At 48.2% G+C, this 22,177-nt stretch overlaps 3 protein-coding genes across 4 annotated transcripts; 1 reads left to right on the top strand and 2 right to left on the bottom strand.

The window, feature by feature from the left end:
• Positions 1 to 6,566: 6,566 nt before the first annotated feature.
• On the bottom strand, positions 6,567 to 10,116 carry LOC117883031 (olfactory receptor 52I2-like). The gene is made up of 2 exons (XM_034781997.1): positions 10,106 to 10,116; positions 6,567 to 7,506 (listed from the first exon to the last, which is right to left on the bottom strand). Exon 2 carries the CDS (start codon positions 7,467 to 7,469, stop codon positions 6,567 to 6,569), a length of 903 nt encoding a protein of 300 aa, XP_034637888.1. The 5' UTR covers positions 7,470 to 7,506; positions 10,106 to 10,116.
• A 5,401-nt stretch (positions 10,117 to 15,517) lies between these two features.
• Positions 15,518 to 21,504, top strand: LOC117871367 (olfactory receptor 52K1-like). Of its 2 annotated transcripts, XM_034759291.1 has the most exons (2): positions 15,518 to 15,539; positions 20,543 to 21,504. In XM_034759291.1, the coding sequence occupies exons 1-2, from the start codon at positions 15,518 to 15,520 to the stop codon at positions 21,463 to 21,465; spliced, it is 945 nt and encodes a 314-aa protein (XP_034615182.1). In that variant the 3' UTR covers positions 21,466 to 21,504. The 2 variants fall into 2 exon arrangements, with proteins under 2 accessions (XP_034615182.1, XP_034615181.1); XM_034759290.1 differs by lacking the exon at positions 15,518 to 15,539 and having other exon boundaries at positions 20,503 to 21,504.
• LOC117873415 (putative olfactory receptor 52P1) lies at positions 16,740 to 17,798 on the bottom strand. The gene has a single exon (XM_034762774.1). The coding sequence runs from the start codon at positions 17,697 to 17,699 to the stop codon at positions 16,740 to 16,742; it is 960 nt and encodes a 319-aa protein (XP_034618665.1). The 5' UTR covers positions 17,700 to 17,798.
• Positions 21,505 to 22,177: the final 673 nt, after the last annotated feature.

The raw sequence follows: 22,177 nt of genomic DNA on the forward strand, positions 1-22,177 counted from the left end.
GTTGTAACCAGTGTTTTTAACATTCCCATCATGCAAACTGTCCCTCCAGGTTTCAGTAATGCCAATTATATCACATATCTTTTCATTGATAAGAATTCCAATTCCTTTCGCTTATTACCAAGACTCCTAGCATTGGTGTATAAGCAATGAGAACATTTCCATCCAGGCTGTTGTAATGAATCCCACCATCACCACATCTCTGCATTTTCCACATAAAATAGATGGTTAATAGCCAGTTCCTCAAGGGATTTAGAAGCTCTGATTCTTCTTTCTTTCTGGAGTTCAGAAACTCTGTTTGGGGCAGGTTTATCATTATGGTTTCTAACAGCAATGATCTGGTCCATTTCATTTTAAAAACCAGAATCATGCTTTAGTCTTCAGTGCTATTGCCTCGCCATTCTCCATGTCACATCTTATCTTGGGAACTTATTTCTAATCACTTATTAGCTGTAAATTCTGGGATTTCCCGCAGGGCAGGGCGCGTTTTCCCTACACACAGGGAGTAAAGCCAGACAACATTTTTTGGTTAAAATATTTTTCCAGTGAAAAATGACTTTTGCAGAACATTTTCATTTTGCTCCAGATTTTCTGGTTTGTGGCTGAAAAAAACAACACCCCCGACACAGCAACCTGAACATTCAATTTTCCATACAAAAATATTTTTTTGATAAAAATGTTTGATTCTTATTTTTAAATAGTATTTTTTTTTTACTGAAAACAAAAATTGTAACTGAAAACAGATTTCAAAAAGGGAGTATTTCCTAGTTTTGGTTTTGATTTTTCATTGAAAAAAAAATGGAAACATTTTCATTGTAAATTTTGGGGGGGGGGGGGGAATGTAAAAATAAATTAAAAATGTCCACCAAAGTGTAATTGCTTTTTTTGTTTGTTTTTGGCCTAGCTCTAATTGTGAGATCACACACACCGCAAATGCTGAAGCAACCTCAGTCTGCAAAGCCTGGGAGAAACACTGCCCTTTAACCTAGCTCCCTCTCAGTCACCCAGCAACAGAGCACTTTCCAATGAGCCTTTCTCGCCCCGCCTCCCCCCGTTCCATCCAAATAACCCTACAGTCACCTACCTCCGTGCGAGTCTTGTGGCTGTCCCTCCTTATCTCTTTGGGGGTGCTCTGCCTGTGTGCGGGCGTGATTCTGAAATGTCAGGACAAACGTTGCAGGAGTCTTTATAATTCACCCCAGTTAAATCTTCTGGGATCTCTCCACCAGATGGGAGTCTCTGGTGACTATGGCCTCTCCAACCGTGCTAGTCTAAGGCAGTGAAGGATAAGTGGTATTGACCCTAAATTAGTTCTCGCTGCCCTGCTTTGCTTTGCTAGCCCCCGGATCTGGAAAGTACTAGGATGGGGTGGTGCAAATGATTGTGGTGTTGGTTGCAACTTTCTGTGTAACTTTTCCTCAGAAAAAAAACCTCTCTTCTGAAAGTCTGTCAGGTAGGAGCCACACACTAGAGCAGGACCTAAGGGAGTTCCCCATCCAGCAGCTGGGTATGAAAGGATGTCCTGCATGTGACCATCGAAGGACCTCAACCTTGGATCTCCTGGCAATGGTCTACTGGCTGAGCCACCTCCTCTGAGCCCTGGCTTGCATCACATCACCCTCCCAAGCTTTCTTCACAACCAACAAAACTGGAAGGGCTGAGAGTCTCTCCTGTGATATTGTCCTTTTGGGCTACTCTGGCAGCACAAAGGAGACAAAAAACCAGTAGATTAAAATGTGGGGATTCCTCAGGAGTGGGGGAATCCCTGAGTGTCATGGAGCCAGTGTAGCTAGCTCCTACTCCTGGCCCCTTTCCCAGTCCTTGGTATGGCGGGTACTGGGGACTTGACAGGAGGAAAGGAGCATGGTCAGAATGTTACTGTGCTCCAGCAATCCCCAGCAGGGGACCTGGACCTTTGGGGCCATATTCCACTGGTGGTGTTTAGAGCAGCCCCGAGGCTGCTCTGAACTGTACAGGCCATAGGACTGAGGAGATATCAATGGCTCCCTTGCACTACTCAGTGTCTTACACCAGGCTCAGCACCATAGTCTCTGAGCTCCTTCCTGTAGTGCATTACGTTAACGGTTGTCACACATTTGTTTTCGTCCCCTCCCCAGGAGAAGAAGTGTGTGCGGGAGGGTGTTTTATCGTGGTCATATTTTCATGTTTATGTTAGAGAAGACCGGTCAAAGAAATGCACTGTGCACTTGGAGCGCAGTGGGGAGAAGTTTGGGATGGTCCTTAGCTCTGGGGAGTCTGTTTCACAGTCTCAGGCTGGACCACAAGAACGCTCTGTCTCCCTCACTGCTGCGCTTCGCCCTTAATGTCGTGCGTTCCATTGGGCCAGGGGAGTTGAGTTGTTGACCATGGTCTTCAGCCCAGACTTTGAGGTGATCTTTAAGAGATGCTGGGCGTAGGCCATTGAACAAGGACCAAGACCTTGAATTTGATGTACCTCCGTCCCTTCACTGTGCTCAGTGCATATCGGGGGCAGTTCAGACTTGAGGCCAATATCTGTAGCTTGAAAAGTAGCTCTGGAAGGGAGTAACTGCTCTCCCCGGGCGGTGCTGGAATAACTCACTGCAGCTCACTTCAAGCCCTAGCACGATGAGCCGTCTTTTACAAATGGGGAAACTGAGCCCCCGTCAAAGAGACTGTCACTCTAGAGATCATGTCCTAAAAAAAAAATGCACCCAGGTTGGTGAAAACTCACCAAGAATTGGGAACATTTAAAAAATCTAATTTCTGCTTCAGCCCGCGTGCAATTTGTTTGTTTGCTTTTTATGTTTCCTTCGGCTTGGTCCATGAATATAGATTTACGAATTTATTTCTAGTCTGCTTTAATTCCTGAATCCTCTGCACTCACCATAAACTCAGTGTTTGCGCACACACACACACACACACACACACACACACACACACACACACACACACACACACCTACCCACCCACCCACACCAGGAAACATTTATTTTGCTGCATTAAAGTACATACGCAAAGTGAGTTAACATGCACAAAGCCACCGTGTGGTTCTCCTTCAAAGGCCTCCTTAAAACTCTTCTTTGCCGTGATGCGGACAGGAAACTTGACAATGGGTGTCTCCTGTTGCCTCTGGTTTTATACTTAGATGGGAAGTTCCTCAGGGCACAGACTGTCTGTTTATTATGGCTTGTTGTACGGTATCTAACACAGTAGAGCCCTGCTCTATGACTGGGGCCTCTGGGTGCTAATACAGCACAAATAATAAATAATAAATAATTTTGCCATGAAGTTTTGTAAAACTTTGCAGAAAATCTAAATGTTGTGTATCCACCTATTCCCTACCCCCATCTATCTATCTATCTATCTATCTATCTATCTATCTATCTATCTATCTATCTATCTATCTATCTATCTATCCTTCAGTACAGTCTTATCTAAACACCTGACATTCTCCTTTTAAGAGATTTCTCTGTGTCACACAGAAAATCCATTGCCGAGCTGGGATTAAAACTCAAGACTCCTTGACTCCTCACCTGGTGCTACACTACACACCTCCCCTCAGTGTGTCTGGCCCTCTCCCTTCGGCATGACAGTCCATTGTTTCCTTTAGTTCCGAGCTCTGCAGGTGTCTCTCTCTTGTTTTTCAGGGTTACACTGACGGAGATCCCCCAGGGTTTCTGTTCAAACCCAACTGCCATCTCTGTTCCTGGGTGTGAGTGCACTTGGGGCTGACCGGTGATTGCAGACGGACCTCCGTGACTAGGAAACGCAGCCAGGAACTACCACAAGATCCAGCTTAGACAATGTAACCCACGTGCTTCATCCGGGGGACAATACATTGAAATGCACACCGAGTGGAGGGGAAAACCTGGGAACCAGGGATGGCTGATGGACAGGCCAGGGTATCAGGGGCGGCTCCAGGCACCAGCGCATGAAGCGCGTGCGTGGGGCGGCAAGCCACGGGGGGCGGCCTGCCGGTCGCCATGAGGGTGGCAGTCAGGCTGCCTTCAGCGGCATGCCTGCGGGAGGTCCGCCAGTCCTGCGGCTTCGGCGGCAATTTGGCGGCGGGTACGCCGAAGGCGCGGGACCAGTGGACCTCCCACAGGCATGCTGCCAAATCCGCGTTACCAGTGGACCTCCTGCAGGCATGCCGCCGAAAGCCGCCTGACTGCCGTGCTTGGGATCTCAAAATACATAGAGCCGCCCCTGCAGGGCATCAGTGGGCCTCAGCCAGACATGAGTTTGCATCATGCCACCGCTCTGAAGAGAGTCACTGATATTTTGGTGGCATGCAAATGAGACACACGATCACGGAGCAGCAGGGTGATATAACTCCTCTCTAGGGGTGACATTCACCCTGATGCAGAGGGACCAGTACAAGACCAAGGCACCAGGTTCTTAATGGGACTTAAGTGGTGACTTTTACCCAGTAGTGGCTATTCCAGGAATCCCATCACCTTCAGTTGGGTATCACATGTAGACGCAGCTCCAAGAAGAGCGACAGAAGTGACTAAGGCTGAGGGGGGCGCTGTGAGCAAAGGTTCAAAGAGTTAAATCTGTACAGTGTGGCTAAGCGACAGCCCAAGGACATGTGGCTGAAAGGTGCAATCCCCCAGGCGGCAGGGGAATTATTTAGGAGGACAACGTGGCGGCCGGCAATGCTTCTTTCTGCACAGGTTCCACCGTTTATCTTCCAGCCGTCACAATGTCTGCATTTGACGGCCAAAGTCCATGCAGCGTCTCTCGTGGGGTGCTAAGATCGTCAGGACTTTGGGGCAGGGACTGTTTTTCTTCTCAAGGGTGTGTAGGGCATTGTCACAGGGTGGCTGGTCCTTGAAGCGGAAACGGGGCCTTCGGCTACCTCTACAGGAGCAGCTCACCTCCCGAGATGGGCAGATGGCTTTGGTCATGTGACTAACAAAGCCAGGCCAGGCCTAGGGATAGAAGGGAGATGTCTGACGGAGAGCGAGGGGTTGACTCCAGCTCTGGAGGGCTGAGAGCGCTGGGCGGGGCAGAAGCCTGGGGAGCTGCAGCTGGAAGCTGTGGAGGATAGATGACAGTTCGAACTGAACCCAGCTCCGGGAGCAAGGACTGGGGGCTCCTAGCTCAAGGGGAGAGAAGCACTGACCTGGGGCTGGGACCTGGAGGAGCCATGTGTGGGGACTAAATAAATTGGATGCCCAGAGAGGGAGAGTTTTAATCACCATTGGTCTGTGATGTGCAGTTCTTAAGGGGGCCTGAGCTGAAGGGGAAACTGAGGCAAGGCACTGCAGAACCATCCTGGCTAGGAGGGGTCCTCAGGAGGAGGCTGACCCTGTTACAGACACGTAGCACAAGCGGACCCTGATCGGGGCCTCTGGGGCCTACTGAAATGCAAATATTGTCATGTACCTTGCGCAGAACCAGGACAATGTCAAGCATACGAGTTCAGCTGTTTCTGAATTATCTGCCCCCCTCCCCCACCAAAACAGATCTGAGCCTGATAATTTGCTAATGGAAACCTTTATTAATAGTTTGCTAATGGAAGCCCCTCAAAACTCAGCCACGGCTGCACTCTTGTCAGTCAAAATCTTCACCAAAAAACCCCCAACCATCTCAAGGCAGACGCCACTCCTCGTGGCAGGCAAATGGTTCATGTTCCCTGAAGTTCTGGCACCATGAATACAGATGATCACAATGGACACTGTTCTGTGACCTTAACTAGTGTGGTTTAAACAAGCTGTCAGATACACTGTAGGGAACGATTCTGCATTGCTCTGGATTCCAAATGTAATTTATTTTATGCAGATAATTATTATTCATTGTTTGTATTGCAGCAGAGACTCCAGATCAGGGCCTGGTTATGCTGGGTACTGTACAGACACAGTATGACATATCTGCTCCAAAGAATTTTCAGTCTAACTAGCCGGGACAGACAGAGGGTGGAGAGGGGAAACTGAGGGACGGAATGGGTGTGTGTGTGTGGAGTGATGTGCCCATGGGCAGCAGGTTTAAAACAAATAAAAGGAAGTTCTTCTTCACACAGTGCACAGTCAACCTGTGGAACTCCTTGCCTGAGGAGGTTGTGAAGGCTAGGACTATAACAGGGTTTAAAAGAGAACTGGATACATTCATGGAGGTTAAGTCCATTAATGGCTATTAGCCAGCATGGGTAAGGAATGGTGTCCCTAGCCCCTGTTTGTCAGAGGGTGGAGATGGATGGCAGGAGAGAGATCACTTGATCATTACCTGTTAGCTTCACTCCCTCTGGGGCACCTGGCATTGGCCACTGTCAGCAGACAGGATCCTGGGCTGGATGGACCTTTGGTCTGACCCAGTACGGCCTTTCTTATGTTCTTATGTTCACACAGCAGATTAGTGTCAGAGCCAGGAAGAGAGCCTAGATCTCTTGACACCCAGTCTTGTGGTCTAACCATTAGACGAAACTGCCTCTTATTCTGAGTCAGATTCTGCTATGCTCACTCGTGTCGAGACGCTCCTTACTTCTCCAGTAGTCCCAGTGATTCTGTCGTGGCTACGCTGTGTGAGTGAGGTTGGCAGAATCGCCTCCTTGCTGAATAGACCCGGTGAACAACTGATCACACTCCTTAGACCAGATCCTTCTTGGGCCCAAATACCTTCAGCACTGCGTCCTGCACCTGCTTTGTCCTCATGCTGTAAATGACCGGGTTTAGCATGGGGGGAAGGGTGAGGTAGAGGTCGGCCAGCAGAACCTGAGTCCAGCGAGCCACCCCCTGGCCAAAGCTCTGTGTGTATATGGAAGCCATCCCTGGAAGATAATAGAGCAGCATCACGCAGAGGTGGGATCCGCAGGTGCCAATGGCCTTGAGGCGCGCTTCCTTCTCGGCAAGCCGCAGGACAGCTCGAAGGATCATTCCGTAAGACACGGAGATGAAGGCTGTGTCAGTCCCGACGAGGAGCGTGGGCCCAACCACGCAGTACTGACTGATGGCTCGGGGATCTGCGCAGGCCAGCTTCACCACAGCCATGTGCTCGCAGTACGAATGGGCAATCACGGTGGAGCCGCAGTAGGGTAAGCGCTTCATCATCCAGGTGACCGGAGTCATGACAAGGCCAGCTCTCAGCAGAATGGCCAGGCCTATCTGTGTCACCTTTTGGCGCGTTAAGATGGCCTGGTACCTCAGAGGGTAACAGATGGCGACATATCTGTCAAAGGCCATTGCCAAGAGCACCCCTGATTCCGCAGCTGTGATGGAATGAACGAAGAACATCTGCGTGAAACAGGCATCGAAAGCAATCTCCATCGAGTTCAGCCAGAATATGCCGAGCATCTTGGGAACGATGGAAGTAGCCATGACTAAATCGATGGCCGCGAGCATGCACAGGAAATAGTACATGGGTTCATGGAGGGTCTGATCTAACCTGACAATAATCAGAATCATGCTGTTTCCTAGCAGCGCAATGATGTACATGGAACAGAAAGGGATTCCCATCCAGACATGGGAAGCTTCCAGCCCTGGGATGCCCATAAGGCTGAAAGACGATGAGCTGGAGCTGGTGTGATTGGAAAGAGCCAAGGCCATTTCGAAGAGGTTTGTTTTCTACGAATAAAAAGAGAAAAGACATTTAATCATTGTTTAAATGTCATGAAATGTTTCAAACAGAACTGGTGGGAAAACAGATTGTCCATCCCGGCACAAAGTTTGAGATTTGGAGTTTGTTTTGGTCCCAAATCAAGACAAAAAGCCAAAATTTTAAATGTTTCTTGTGAAATGAAATTTTAAAAATAAATTCATTGTAGGCCAATCAAAATGTTTCATTTCTTTAAATTTGAAATGTTGCACTTACATTTTTTACCCATAAGAACGATCATACCGAGTCAGAGCAAAGGTCCATCTAGCCCAGTCTCCTGTCTTCCGACAGTGGCCAATTCCAGGTGCCCCAGAGGGAATGAACAGAGCAGGGAATCATCAAGTGATCAATCCCTGTCACCCATTCCTAGCTTCTGGCAAACAGCCTTTCAATTTTAAAATGACTTTTATATAAACTAAAGTACATTTTGGAAAGAAAAGTTGTTCTGAAATGAAAAATTGAAATGCTTCATTCCAAAAGGGTCCAAAATGTTTTCATATTTTAAAAACATTTTTCCTCAATTTTTTTCTCAACAAAATTTCACAGACATAATAGAAATGTAGGGCTGGAAGGTACCTGAAGAGGTCATCTCAGCCATTCCACCCCCCCCACTGAGTCAGGACCAAGTATTCCTAGACCATCCCTGATAGGTGTTTGTGTAACCTGTTCTTAAAAACCTCCAGTGATGGGGATTCTACAACCTCCTTTGGTAATCTATTCCAGAATTGAGCTGTTGCTATAGTTAGAAAGTTTTTCCTAATATCTAACCTAAATCTCCCTTGTTGCAAACGAAGCCAGCTATGTCCTACCCTCAGTGGACATGGAGAGCAAGCGATCACTATCATCACCAAAACTGATATGATTTCACACCAAAAAAATCAGTTTTGTCAAAAATGGCATTTTCAGATAGAAAACGGCTTTGGCGAAAAATTTTCAACCAACTCTAGGTTAAAGGCACGGAGGGAAATTCACCCCTGTGCAGCACAAGCCCCGTGCATTTTTATCAGTGATCTAGAAGAAAAGCGTGCTGATGACGCAAAGATTGGTTGGGTGGTAAATAATGATGTGAACAGGTCACTGATATGGCGTGATCTGGATCAACTAGTAAGTGGAGCATAAACACTTGCATATTCATACAGCCAAATGTGAGGTCAGGTATCTAAGGAAAAAGCCGATAACTCACGCTTACGGGATGGGAGACTGTATTGTGGAAGGTAGCGACTCTGAAAAGGACGTAGGGGCGTGGTGGATCATCAACTGAATATGAACTTCTGGTGCAATGCTGTGGCGGCTGACATGATCCTTGTAGGTAGCAAAACTGGACTACGGAGTAGGAGTAGGGAGTTGATTTTACCTCTGTGGTTGGTATTGCTGAGACTGACACCAGAACACTGTGTGCGGTTCTGGCAGCCACATTTTGAAAAGCACGTTGAAAAATTGGAGAGGGTTCAGAGAAAAGCCACAAAAATGATTTGGGGAGTGGGAAGCCTGCCTTGCAGTGAGAGACTTATGGGATTAAGCTCACCACCAACAGAAGTTGGTCCAATAAAGATATTCCCTCTCCCACCGTGTCTCTCTCCGAAGGAATTCAGTCTGTTTAGCTTATGCAAGAAAAGGTTAAGAAGTACCATGATAAGCACCAATGGGGGAAGACGTTTTCAAGTAGTAGAAGGGCTGTTTGATCTAGCAGATAAGATCCAGTGGCAGCAGCGGAAGCTAGATAAATTCTGACTGGAAATCAGGCCCACGTTTCTATCCGAGGGTAACTCACCATTGGAACACATCACTGGAATTTTAAAATGAAGATTGGATGCCTTCCTAGAATGTAAGCTCCATTTTAAAATTATCTGACTGGTGCTATGCAGGAATTCAGACTAGATGCATGTGTAACCCACACGCCTCCTGGGTGTGGTGCTCTGTCCCATCTGATGGCACTGACACCACTTAGAAAGAGATAAAACCAGTCTGGTCTACAGCCTTAGCTAACAGGCAGGTGGCTTTTAGCTCATGCAGTAGAGGCTCATGCGCTAAACTCCAGAGGTCCCTGGTTTGATCCTGCCCGCTGACGACTGGGGTCTGTCGGTGTTACACCTGTACCTAGACTTTGTGCTGGCCCTCTGCACAGAGGTGGGCGTCACCCCACAGGAGCAGAGGTGGCACCATACACAGAGAACAGAGCAATGACTAAAAAGGGGCTGTTTTCCCCTACTTGCTTCTCAGAGCAGAAATCACATTAACAATGAAAACGAGACGAGTTCTTCAAGATACAGGCTTATGTTCAAAGAGAGCTGTGAATCCTGCCACGTGTGGGTCAGTGGCACAAACTTTGCTTTCAAGGCACAGCAGATTAGTATATTTTTATTATGTATAATCTATATTATCTTAGTGTCTAGGAGTCTCAGTCATGTCATGGATCAGGGCACCATTGTGGTAGGCTCGATATAGATGCACTGGCCACTGTGGGAAGACAGGACATTGGGCTAGATGGACCATTGGTCTGACCCATTATGGCCGCTCCTATATTCTAGAACACAAAGATGGTCCCATGACACTGACAATCTAAGGAAAGGCTCCTGTTCCCATTCAGAAGCAAAACTCTCACCCCATCCATCGATCTCACCTGGCTGCAGCAGTCATGTATCTCTCCCTTGGAGGTTCCTCTGGTCACGCTGAATCTGTGTGAATCACCGATCTGCCAGGCCTCGCAATGCAGAAGTATTTAATTCATCCTTATTAAACCCCAGGAGACACCAAGCCACATCCAATGGGGTTCCGTTGCCTTTTATGTGAGCACTTGCAAATTGGCAAGACACGCTTCTGTTCCTTTGGTTCTCTCTCCAGGGGAAAGTTCTGAGGCTAGATTCATGGGTACTCACTGCTACGGACACTGAGGGGGCACTAGATTGCTGGGGCTGCGACCACTGTACAAGCTGCCATGTGCTAGGGATCCCCTAATATTGCCATTGCTCTGGGGACCTTCTCAACATGTGTCTCTGGATGGTATTAGCAAAGCGTGACGTGTGTAACCATATTCCCTTGTGCTATGATCCCACCTGATCTCAGCTTTGCAAGGGACAGGCTTGGATGCGAGACCCAGGGAGCCTATGGGTATGTGGGCAGTGAGGCTGGTAGTACAGTAAATACTCCCCTTCCCTATTTATCTAGTCACAGAAGTGTGGCTTTTAAGGGAGCAGGAGGATCATCTCATCTGACCTCCTGCATAGCCCAAGCAAGGGACATTTATCCCGTTATTCCTGCATCAAGCCCATAACTTCGGTCTGAGCCAGAGCCTCTCTCTCAGAAAGACATCCAGGCTTAGCCCAGCTGATATGCAGCCCTATCATATGGCGGCCATACACTACAGCATCTGAGCACCAGGCACACACAGTAGTGAGGTCCCTACATGGGATCTCTGGCTCATCTCTGTTCTAGGGTTATAGGAACCCTGCTTAGGATAGGGATTTCTGTGTTTTGTTGTGGGTGGGGGATAGGATGGAGCATTATGTTGATGTTGCCGGGGTAATTCTTATGGTGGAAAGACCTTTTTGAAGAGACATGTTCTGCATAAAAACATAAAAACATAAGAACGGCCATATTGGGTCAGACCAATGGTCCATCTAGCCCAGTATCCTGTCTTCCAACACTGGCCAATTCCAGGTGCCCCAGAAGGAATGAACAGAACAGGGCAATTTTGAGTGATCCCCTGTCATCCACTCCCACTTTCTGGCAGTCAGAGGTTTAGGGACACCAGAGCATGAGGTTGCCTCACTGATCATCTTGGCTAATAGCCATTGATGGACCTTTCCGCCATGGACTTAACTAGTTCTTTTTTGAACACACTTATACTTTTGGCCTTCACAACATCCCCTGGCAGTGAGTTCCACAGATTGACTGTGTGTTGTGTGAGGCACTTCCTTATATTAGGCCATGTCTACATTACCACTTATGTCAGCAAAACTTTGGTCATTCAGGGGTGTGAAAAAACACCCCCCTGAGCGACATAAGCTTTGCTGGCATATGTGCTCGTGTGCACAGCGCTATGTCGGCGGGAGACACTCTCCCACCAACATAGCTACTGCCACTCGTTGAGCTGGCTTTATTATGTCAACGGGAGAGCTCTCTCCTATCAGCATAATGTGGCTACGCATCTCACAGCGATCTCACAGCGTAGACATGGCTTTGGTTTGAAACCTGATACCTAATAATTTCATTGGGTGACCCCCTCATTCTTGTGTTGTGTGCTGGGGTAAATAACTGTTTCCACACCAGTCATGATTTTATAGCTCTCCATCATATCTCCACTTAATCGTCTCTTTTCTAAGATGAGCAGTCCCAGGTTTTTTAATCCTCATACAGCAGCTGTTCCATACCCCTCATCATTTTTGTTGCCCTCTCTGTACCTTTTCCAATTCTAATATATCTTTTTTGACCAGAACTTCCTTCAGTATTCAAGAGGTGGGCATACCATGGATTTCTATAGTGGCATTATAATGTTTTCTGTCTTATTATCTATCCTTTCCCCAATGGTTCTGTTTGCGTTTTTGACTGCCGCTGCACATGGAGTGGACGTTTTCAGAGAACTATCCACAATGAGTCCAAGATCATAGAATCATAGACTTTAAGTTCAGAAGGGACCATTATGATAGTCTAGTCTGACCTCCTGCACAACGCAGGCCACAGAATCTCACCCACCAACTCCTGTAACAAACCCCTATCTCTTTCTTGAGTGGTAACAGCTAATTTAGACCCCATCATTTTGTATGTGTAGTTGGGATTATGTTTTCCAATGTGCATTACTTTGCATTTATCAACACTGAATTTCATCTGCCGTTTTGTTGCCCAGTCACCCAGTTTTGTGAGATCCTTTTGTAGGTCTTCACAGTCTGCTTTGGTCTTAAATATCTTGAGTAATTTTGTATCATTTTGCCACCTCAGTTTACCCCTTTTTCCAGATCATTTATGACTATGTTGAACAGCACTGGTCCCAGTACAGACCCCTGGGGGACACCACTATTGACCTCTCTGTGCTGCAGTTCCCGAGGGCAAAGGTGAGAATAGCCACCTTTTGAACTAAAGGGCGAGGGTTAACATTGTACGGCTGTCACCTGCTGTAACACTGTTGAATGCTGGTCCACCCAAAGTTGGTGCACAGTTCCATTTCTTCATGTTTGTACATTTCAGTTATTCTTAAAATTAAGACGTTTCTATAAGCATAGGGTTCTCTCTGACAGTGTGTTTGCAGACTGGTGATCAGAAGAGAATGGGCTACCACTGCTGTTTGTCCGGGGTCAGGGGGTGTCTTCTGTTTTCAATAGAGTGGCGTGCAGATGGTTGGGCTAGAGAAGACTAAGGCAGTTGTCCCATGGAATTGTGGGATACTTCCAATGGACTCCTGGGACATGAGTTAAGCAGGGCTGTGGCTACACTGCAAAGCAACAGGGCTCATACCCTGGGTCCCAGCTTGACTCGAGCTTAGACCCTCCAGCCCTGCAGGGACCTGGGACCCTGGGTCCAACCCCTGAGTTAGCGCAATTAAAGTATAAATGCAATGGGGGATTAGCCCTGAACCTGGGCTCAAGCCCGGGTTTACGTTCCAGTGTAGACATACTCTCAGTCGCATTAGTGAGTATTAGGCTGTATATTGAGGCACTGGGGACTCCATACTTGTGCTGGAGCTGAGGGGAGGACAGTGTTTGTGACTCCCCACAGGGGCCCCTGAACGGTCCCTTTCACTGCCTGAGGGCTCGTCTCTGCCCAGATTCAATTGTTGGTTTTTAGCTGAGTGCAGCATTTCTGCATGGCGCTAACTCCTGCCTCCTTGGGGTTTGTGGGAGGGAACCAAGGGCTCTGGGCCTAGTAGGAGTCAAGCAGGGTATTCTCAAGAATGTAGATTGGCATTGGGGAACCACTCAACGAACCTGGGGTTCTCCCACCAGCACTTAGGTCCCAGGGCCAGGCTCTATCCAGTAACCATGGCACTTCCTGACCCGTCCAGTGATGGGAACTTCGTCCTTCATTAAGCATGAGATACATGCAGGAATGAGTATCCCACTTTCCTTCTGCTGCTTTCTCCATAACCGGAGCTGATTACAGAGCCGTCCCAGAGGCCCTTCCCCCTCCACAGAGAGTCAAGAACGTTCTAGACATGAAAATATTTGGAATAATCTATATTTTAGAGCAATTTATCAGGATTCCACCTGGACAGAAATACCCTCCTTCCCCGATGGTCTTCTCAAGGCACATCAGTTGTCCCAACCTGGATTGACAGGAGCGTCCCATCATGTTACCATCCATCAAAAATGAAACATGCGGTTGGATGGACAGTAGAAAACCAGTGGGGGCAATAATAATGTCAGGGAAGACAGGTTCTGAGTGCCTCGGGTTACTCTCCTGTGTGTACCAGCAGAGCATTTCCACTTCCAAAAAGCTTCATTTTCCTAGCGCTGGTTTCCGTGTGACAGATGCATGAGGAGGAGTTGGTCTGGCGCTATTTCCATTTGTCAGGCCTAAATCCTGCGGGAATAGCTGATGATATTCATCAGAGTTAAAATGGAGTCCTGCATCTCATATGGCAACGATGAGGGCTAGAGAATGGAGAACCTGCCCAGGGAGGATTAATGGAGTTTTGTTCACCTCAACGGGGCTTTGGAAAGTGACTCTTAAATCCACTGAGTAGGAGAGTGCTCAGATGCTGGTGTGCAGCGCTGGAGGGTGGCAGAGACACATACGCTTTCTTGTACCTTCGAATTCCAGCTTTGGTTTCAGCCCTTTGCATATCCATTGTGAGCTCTGCTGAGACACCCTGTGCAAATACCAATATTAATGAATAATAATGTAAACAGAGTCAGGATGAGCTCTACTCTGACATCTGGTGGTGAATTATGGTGAGGGTGGAAAAGAACTCCAGGGGCTGATCTTGTTTGCATAGGCACACCCACTCGCCTGGCATGAAACAACAGCAACTGAAAGTGGTTACTTTGGCTGGTGTGGGATCCCCAGTTTCTCTGTTATTGGGGCAGGAAGAATAAAGTTTTGTTACCCTGATTCTGTGAATCAAGGCCAGTGGAACTGTTGTATGACAGAAGGACTCACCATTACCTAAGTAGCACTTGCTTGACAAGGGGCATGGGTTACAACCCCCCAGTGAATGGAGAGGGGATTGAGGCAGGTATTTGTACTTGATGGCATGGGCCCCCCTTTGAGAGCTTGAAACACCAATTGCACTGACTCTGCTCCCCACTGTTGAATGCCAGAGCTAACTTTGATTCCATTAGGAGTCTAGCTACAGGCTGCTGAGCTGAATTCACTTTGGGCCAATGTTACACCAGCACTGGGGATCCCCTACTATGAGCTGAAATCACAAAAGAGCTAAAGTTACTAAGAGCTGAGATCACTGAGGCTGTGTTAACTAGTGGGGGAGCCTGAAGCTACATTGCTAAGCAGCTGGCGGAGCAATTTGCCGGGAAGACTGGAGGAGCAGTGCGGAGACTTGTGGGGACGATTGGAGCGGCTCAAGGAACAGTGAGCGGAGCTGTTTGCGGGGACAGCTGGAGTGGCTCATAGGTCGGTGAGCGGAGTGGAGCAGCTCATAGAGCAGAGCAGTTCGTGGGACGGCAGGAGTGGACTGGCTCGTGGTGAAGGCTGCGGTGGAACCCCAAGGAGAGATGGCCGGCCGTCCTCGGATCACATAAGGTGCCCCTTAAGACCCTTTTACTCTGGGGTTCACTGACCAGGGACAGAGACTTTGGGGGTTGTTGGACTTTTGGAACTTTGGGTGGTTGCTGGACCCAAGAGACTTTGGGGGTGTTGGACTTTGGGGACTCTGGGTGATTTTTGGGTTGCTGGATTCAAGAACCAAAGGGAAAGGACACAGCCCAATTTGCTGGGGTGGGTTTTTGCTCATGGTTTGTGTTATGAATCCTGTTTGTGGTGTTTTTCCAATTTAATGCTGATGTCGTTTACCTCATGTTATTAAACATTTTCTGCCACACTCAGACTCCATGCTTGCGAGAGGGGAAGTATTGCCTCTTAGAGGCACCCAGGGGGTGGTATGTAATTGTCCCAGGTCACTGGGTGGGGGCTCGAGCCGGTTTTGCATTGCGTTATTGAAATGGAACCCCTAGATACAGAACCCGGCCCTTGTTGCTGCCAACTTAGATGGGCAGAAGGGTTACAATAATAACAAGGGATAGTGCAATGGGCCTTGTACACAATCAGCATTCCCACAAATTTCCAAACGACACGTTTTAATCATTTCATTTTTCATTGCTCTTGTGATTGTGCATATTGTGCACTATACGGTTTCTCTCTTAAATTTGTCTTTAGCATTGTCACGAAACAGACATAAAGGTGAGGAAGACACAAAAAGCAGGTGATCAACAAGTTTGAGACAAGGTGACATGACAAGTGGAAGAAGGAGACTGTCAGGACATGGTTAAGAATTTTTAAATTAGCTTCTGAATAACTTGCAGCACTGAAATTCACTAAAAAACACCCCTGACCTATGCAGGGGAGTATTTCATTGTTGTTTTCTAGCATTCCTCTCACAACATAGCCGAGTTAAGTTTTTCTGTAACTGCTCAAGTAAAGTCATAAGCTATGGTGGAAAGATACAATATACATCCAGGGGGAAATTCTGCGCTAGAACACACACAGAGGTGCTAGTTGGAGTCAGCAGCAGCCACACTTGGGCAGCTGTTCAAGGCTAACAGATAGGTAGATATGCAGATTGATGCTAGATGGTTGGAAGGAAGGATGGGTGGAGGGATGGAGGGATAGATTCATGTGTAGAACTTGTCCTCTGAGGTGGGAACAGTCTTTTACCAGATGCTGTTGGGAAAAGGAGCATTGGTGATATTCAGTGTTAAAGATGAGCCAGTGGCATGGGTAAAATAAACAATGAACTAAATTTTCATCTCCCAGCTGAGGTCAGAATTAACTTCTGCTAAAAATAATTACTTGTGTTCATGGTGATTCTGTTCTTCCAGGTCTTGGCCAGGATTGTCAACCTAGCTGGAAGGAAGGAAGCACCAGAACTTTCATGAGAACATCTTCTTGTGGGATTGCTAGCCCGAGAGTCTCCAAGGTTCCTTTTAGATCAGAATCGGAAGCTCTGGGTGCCTCTCTGAACCTTCTGCGTCTCACTCATCGCGATTCAGCATCCAATGTTAGTGGGGGCCAAAGCCCAGCCTGGATCTCTCTGGATAGAACGGCCTCAGCACCCGGCCCCTGATCTGCTTGGTCTTCATGCCGTATATGATGGGGTTCAGCATGGGCGGCACCAAGAGGTAGAGGTCTGCCAGCAGGATGTGGATGTGTGCAGGGATGTTCTGGCCCCAGCGCTGCGTGTAGAAGGAGAACAGCGCCGGGGTATAGAAGACCAGGATGACGCACACATGGGAGCCACAGGTGCTGAAGGATTTCAGGCGTGCGTCTCTGGAGGACAGGCTCAGGACAGCCCGGAGAATCAGGATGTAGGAGATGGCGATGAAGATGAAGTCTGAGCCCACCATAATGGTCACGGCCGTTATCCCATAGACATAGTTGGGTGTGATATCCCCGCAGGCCAGCTTCACCACAGCCATGTGCTCGCAGTAGGAGTGGGAGATGACCCTGGGCCCACAGTAAGGCAGGCGACTGACCATGCACGTCAGGGGGGTCAACAGACTGATGCCCCGCACAAAGACGGCCAACCCGATCTTGGTGACGATGGCGTTGGTGAGGATGGCGGTGTAGCGCAATGGCTTGCAGATGGCGACGTAGCGGTCGAAGGCCATGGCCAGCAGCACCCCCGACTCCATGGCAGAGAAGCTGTGGATGAAGAACATCTGGACCACGCAACACTCCAAGCCGATTTCATGGGAGTGGAACCAGAAGATGCTCAGGATTTTGGGCACGGTGGAGGTGGTGAGCACCAGGTCGATGCCTGCCAGCATGCAGAGGAAGTAGTACATGGGCAGGTGCAGGCTCGGCTCCGTCGTGATCACATAGAGGAGGGTGAAGTTCCCCAGCAGGGCCACAACGTACATGGCACAGAACGGGAAGGCGATCCAGAAGTGGGTGGCCTCCAGCCCCGGAATGCCCATTAGGAGGAAGGTGGAGGGGTTGGAGTGGTTGTAGCAGGACATGGCGCACGGATGGTTTCCAGGACCATTTCGGAGCCTGGAATTGAAACCACACAGCGCGTTAGTTTCAGCAATAAAAACGCTTTGTTGCTGCGGGGTGGTCCCCTCTGGACCCCAGTGCAGGCAGAATGCCCCTGTCTGCCTTCTCCCCATGGAGAACTGGAGCCATGTCACCCCCCCCCTCCACCAGCTCCTGGGCCTCCCCAGCTTCATTCACCGCAGGATCCAGTTCAAAATGGCCGTCTTTTCTACATCTCTCCCGGGATTTGCTCAAGCTGCGCCCATGGATCTTTTCTCTATGCTCTTCTCACTGCTGCTTCCCCTCAGAGGTGGACCACAGCTGTACCCCCAGTTCCAGTTTTGGGGACCTGAAACAACAACTAGCCCAATGTCTGAATGGCTTTAGTCAACAGCCCAGAAGGGTTTAAACGCAAGAGAAATGGAAGGTTCAGTAGAACCCTGAGATGGGGTCACAAATGGGGTCACCCCTATGCCTTAGAAGGGTGTAAAAAGCATCTCCTTCTGGGGAGGGGCAGGTGATGGCTGAGCCTTGTGGGAGCACTGAATCAGCACTCTCCCCAGGCCTCATCCTTCACTTTCGGGGCAGCGTTAGTCAGTTGTGGGGCTGCCCCATGGAGGAGGTAGGATTTCACGCTGTAGCAGCCATATGACTTCCTATTTGTAGGGGCCTTTGGTCCTGCATTATGCCATGGAAACCTGCGTCACCTGGGAGTTAACTGAGGTCAGTCTGTGTAGATGATAATTGTAATAAGAACATAAGAACGGCCTTACTGGGTCAGACCAATGGTCCATCTAGCCCAGTATCCTGTCTTCCAACAGCGGCCAGTGCCAGGTGCTATAGAGGGAATGAACAAAACAGGGCAATTTCGAGTGACCCATCCCTTGAGTGTTGTCCAGTCCCAGCTTCTGGCAGTCAGAGCTACAGGGAGACCCAGAGCATGGGATTGCATCCCTGAGCATCTTAGCTAATAGCCACTGACGGACCTATCCTCCATGGACTTAACTAATTCTTTTTTTTTAACCCAGTTAGACTTTTGGCCTTCACAACTTCCCCTGCCAACATGTTCCACAGGGTGGCTGTGCGTTGTGTGAAGAAATACTGCCTTTTGTTTGTTTTAAACCTGCTGCCTATTCATTTCATTGAGTGACCCCTGGTTCTTGTGTTATGTGAAGGAGTAAATAACAATTCCTGATTGACTTTCTCCACACCACTCATGAGTTTATAGACCTCTACCATATCCCCCCCTTTGCCATCTCTTTTCTGAGCTGAATGGTCCCAGTCTTTTTAATCTCTCCTCATATGTTTTTTATTAGATTTTTTTTAAGAATTACTATTTTTAGTTTGAGCCTCTATTACGGTGTTTTTACATAACTTCCATGCAGCTTGCAGGCATTTCGTCTTTGTGACTGTTCCTTTTAATTGAAGTTTAACAGCTTCCTCATTTTTATGTAGCTCCTTTTTTTGACGTTAAATGCTACCGTGGTGGGCGTCTTTGGTATTCCCCTCCCACGAGGATGTAAAATGTAATTACATTATGGTCGTTACTACCGAGCAGTTCAGCTGTATTCACCTCTTGGACCTGATCCTATGCGCCACTTAGGATTAAATCGAGAATTGCCTCTTCCCTTGTGGGTTCCAGGACTAGCTGCTCCAAGGAGCAGTCCTTAATGGCGCCTAGAAATTTTATCCCTGCATCCCATCCTGAAATGACATGTACCCAGTCAGTGGGGTGGGAGTAGTAGAAATCCCCCATTATTATTGAGATTTCTGTATGTGTAGCCTCTCTAGTCTCCTGGAGCATTTCACAATCCCCGTCACCAACCTGCTCAGGGGGTCGGTAGTATATTTCTACTGTTATACTCTTATTATTCAAACATGGAATTTCCATCCATAGAGATTCTATGGTACAGTTTAATTCATTTAAGATTTTTACTATATTTGACTCTCTGCTCTCTTTCACACTCCACCAGCACAACCTACTCTGTCATTCCAATATATTTTGTACCCTAGTATTACCGTGTGCCATTGATTATTATTATTCCACCAAATTTCTACGATGCCTATTATAGCAATATCCTCATTTAATACCAGGCACTCAAGTTCACACCTAGTATTTAGACTTCTAGCATTTGTATACCGGCACTTATAAAATCTGTCAATATTTATCTGTTGGCCTAATGAAGTTGCAATGATCATAATACTTTAATAACTGCACTTCAACAGTGCTCTTTAGACATAGGTCTCAAAATCTTTCACAAAGGAGGGGAAGTATTGTTATCCTTAACTGTACAGGTGGGGAAACTGAGGCACAGAGCAGGGACTCGGTCAGCTACAGAATGGAAAATAGAACACAGGTCTCCGAATTCCCAGTCTAGGGACTTGAACTCATTAAACAACGAGGAAAGCAAAGTCCGCCAGTGCTTAAAAGTCATATAGACTTTGTGCTCTAGGCCCAAGGATAAATCCTCTATCCCTAAAATGCTCTGAGAATTCCAGTCTCACAGGCCAAGAAACATTTCAAAGCATGGTTACCAGGGTTCACTTTGTGTGGTTTGCAGTTTAAGGCAACCTATTTCAACGTCACTACTGGGGAAATGTTGTCCAGGTATTTTTCTCTCTGAGAGTTGATTGTAGAAAGAATGGAGCCCGCAGGGTAATAAACTAGGTGAGCTTTGAGTTCCTTGAGCCGCATCCGTAGCTGGTGTNATCTCACGTGTGTCGTGTCTGTTCACCATCTCATATGTTTTATTGACAGGACAGACGTTGATGTGAAACTTTTGGAGGATGCTCCTGCAGGGCAACCTGTCAGCTCTCAATGGCACAGGCTCTGATCCATCTGTGTTCTTCCTGACGGGCATCCCAGGGCTGGAGGCTCTGCACCTCTGGATCTCCATCCCCTTCTGCTCGATGTTCACCGTGGCCCTTCTAGGAAACTGCACCCTCTTGTACATTATCAAGACAGAGCCCTCCCTACACAAGCCCATGTTCTATTTCCTCGCCATGCTGGCCGTCATCGACCTGGTTTTATCCACAACCACCGTGCCGAAAATACTGAGCATCTTCTGGTTTAATTCCAGGGAGATCAGCTTTAACGCCTGCCTGGTACAGATGTTTTTCATTCTTTCGTTCTGTACCCTGGAGTCTGGTCTGCTGCTGGCCATGGCCTTTGACAGGTACGTGGCCATCTGCAACCCCCTGAGGTACGCCACCATCCTGACCAATTCAGTGATAGCAAAGATCGGGCTGGTGGCTTTGGCTCGGGCTGTTCTGCCAGCAGTCCCTTTGCCCTTCCTCATGAGGAGGCTGCCCTTCTGCCAGTCCCACGTCATCTCCCATTGTTACTGTGAGCACATGGCCGTGGTGAAGCTGGCCTGTGCTGACACCAGGTTCAATAACATCTATGGGATCATCGTAACTGTCTTCATCGTGGGGCTGGATCTGATGTTCATCGTCCTGTCATACATCAAGGTTCTAAGGGCTGTCTTAAGCCTGGCGTCCAAGGAAGAGCAGCTCAAGGCTTTCAGCACCTGTGGCTCCCATCTTTGCGCCATCTTAGTATTCTACATCCCCGTGGTCCTCTCCTCAACAGTACACAGGTTCGGGCACCATGTCGCCCCGTACGTACACATCCTGCTGGCCAATTTCTACCTCCTCTTTCCTCCCATGATGAACCCCATCGTGTACGGTGTGAAAACCAAACAGATTCGCATCCGAGTGCTTCTCCTGTTCCGAGGGAAGAGCATCTAGACTGAGCAGGAGGGGGCTGTGGAGACATCAGGAAGCAGAGGATGCAGGAGAGGTTTTTTGAGTTAATTAGACAGCATGCTTGTGGGGGCTTTGTGTATACTGGGATGGGAACTCCACCTCCGACTCACAGGGAGCAATACACCGACCCCTACACGAGCGTAGCGCTGCTGGCCGGACGGTGATCTTGGCCATGACCTTGTCGTCCCTTGGCCCCGTGTGTGGAGTGTGAAGGAGTGTGAAGAGGAGTGTGAAGGCTCCTTGCAACTCCTCTTTCTTTGCAGGAACATCTGGCCTTTATTACTGACACACCCAGCCACAGCCACGGTTGTGCATGCAGCAGGAACAAATGCTGTATCTTCCCCTCAAATTCAGTCACCTCTGAAATGTAGCAACACACCTGGGGCCATTTAAGCACCAGAATAAGCTGAGTGCTGGGCTCTTCTGTGCCAAACGTACCACGATGGAAGCTGCTGGGTGACAACCTTGTTGTTGTTGTTGTTGTTGTTGTTGTTGTTGTAAATCTGGCCTTAGTTGTGGTTTCTGAACATTTGAGAGTCTGTCCCCAGTGGTTTAACCCTACCACACAGCAGCACAATGCACCAGGTCAAGAGAGGGGGGCGAGGAAAGGTATGTCTGCCTCAAAGAGCACTTTGAAACTCCTCAAATCCTTACCAGAGTGATCTCAGGCACAACGTGTTCAAAGTTCACGTTC

This window comes from Trachemys scripta, chromosome 1, assembly GCF_013100865.1.
Source record: "Trachemys scripta elegans isolate TJP31775 chromosome 1, CAS_Tse_1.0, whole genome shotgun sequence".
NCBI classification, from domain to species: domain Eukaryota; kingdom Metazoa; phylum Chordata; order Testudines; family Emydidae; genus Trachemys; species Trachemys scripta.

What these genes read in the sequence shown, in the direction of transcription:
- LOC117873415 (XM_034762774.1), bottom strand. Translation starts at nt 17,699, where the DNA reads ATGTCCTGCTACAACCACTCCAACCCCTCCACCTTCCTCCTAATGGGC.
- LOC117871367 (XM_034759290.1), top strand. Translation starts at nt 20,503, where the DNA reads ATGCTCCTGCAGGGCAACCTGTCAGCTCTCAATGGCACAGGCTCTGAT.
- LOC117883031 (XM_034781997.1), bottom strand. Translation starts at nt 7,469, where the DNA reads ATGGGCATCCCAGGGCTGGAAGCTTCCCATGTCTGGATGGGAATCCCT.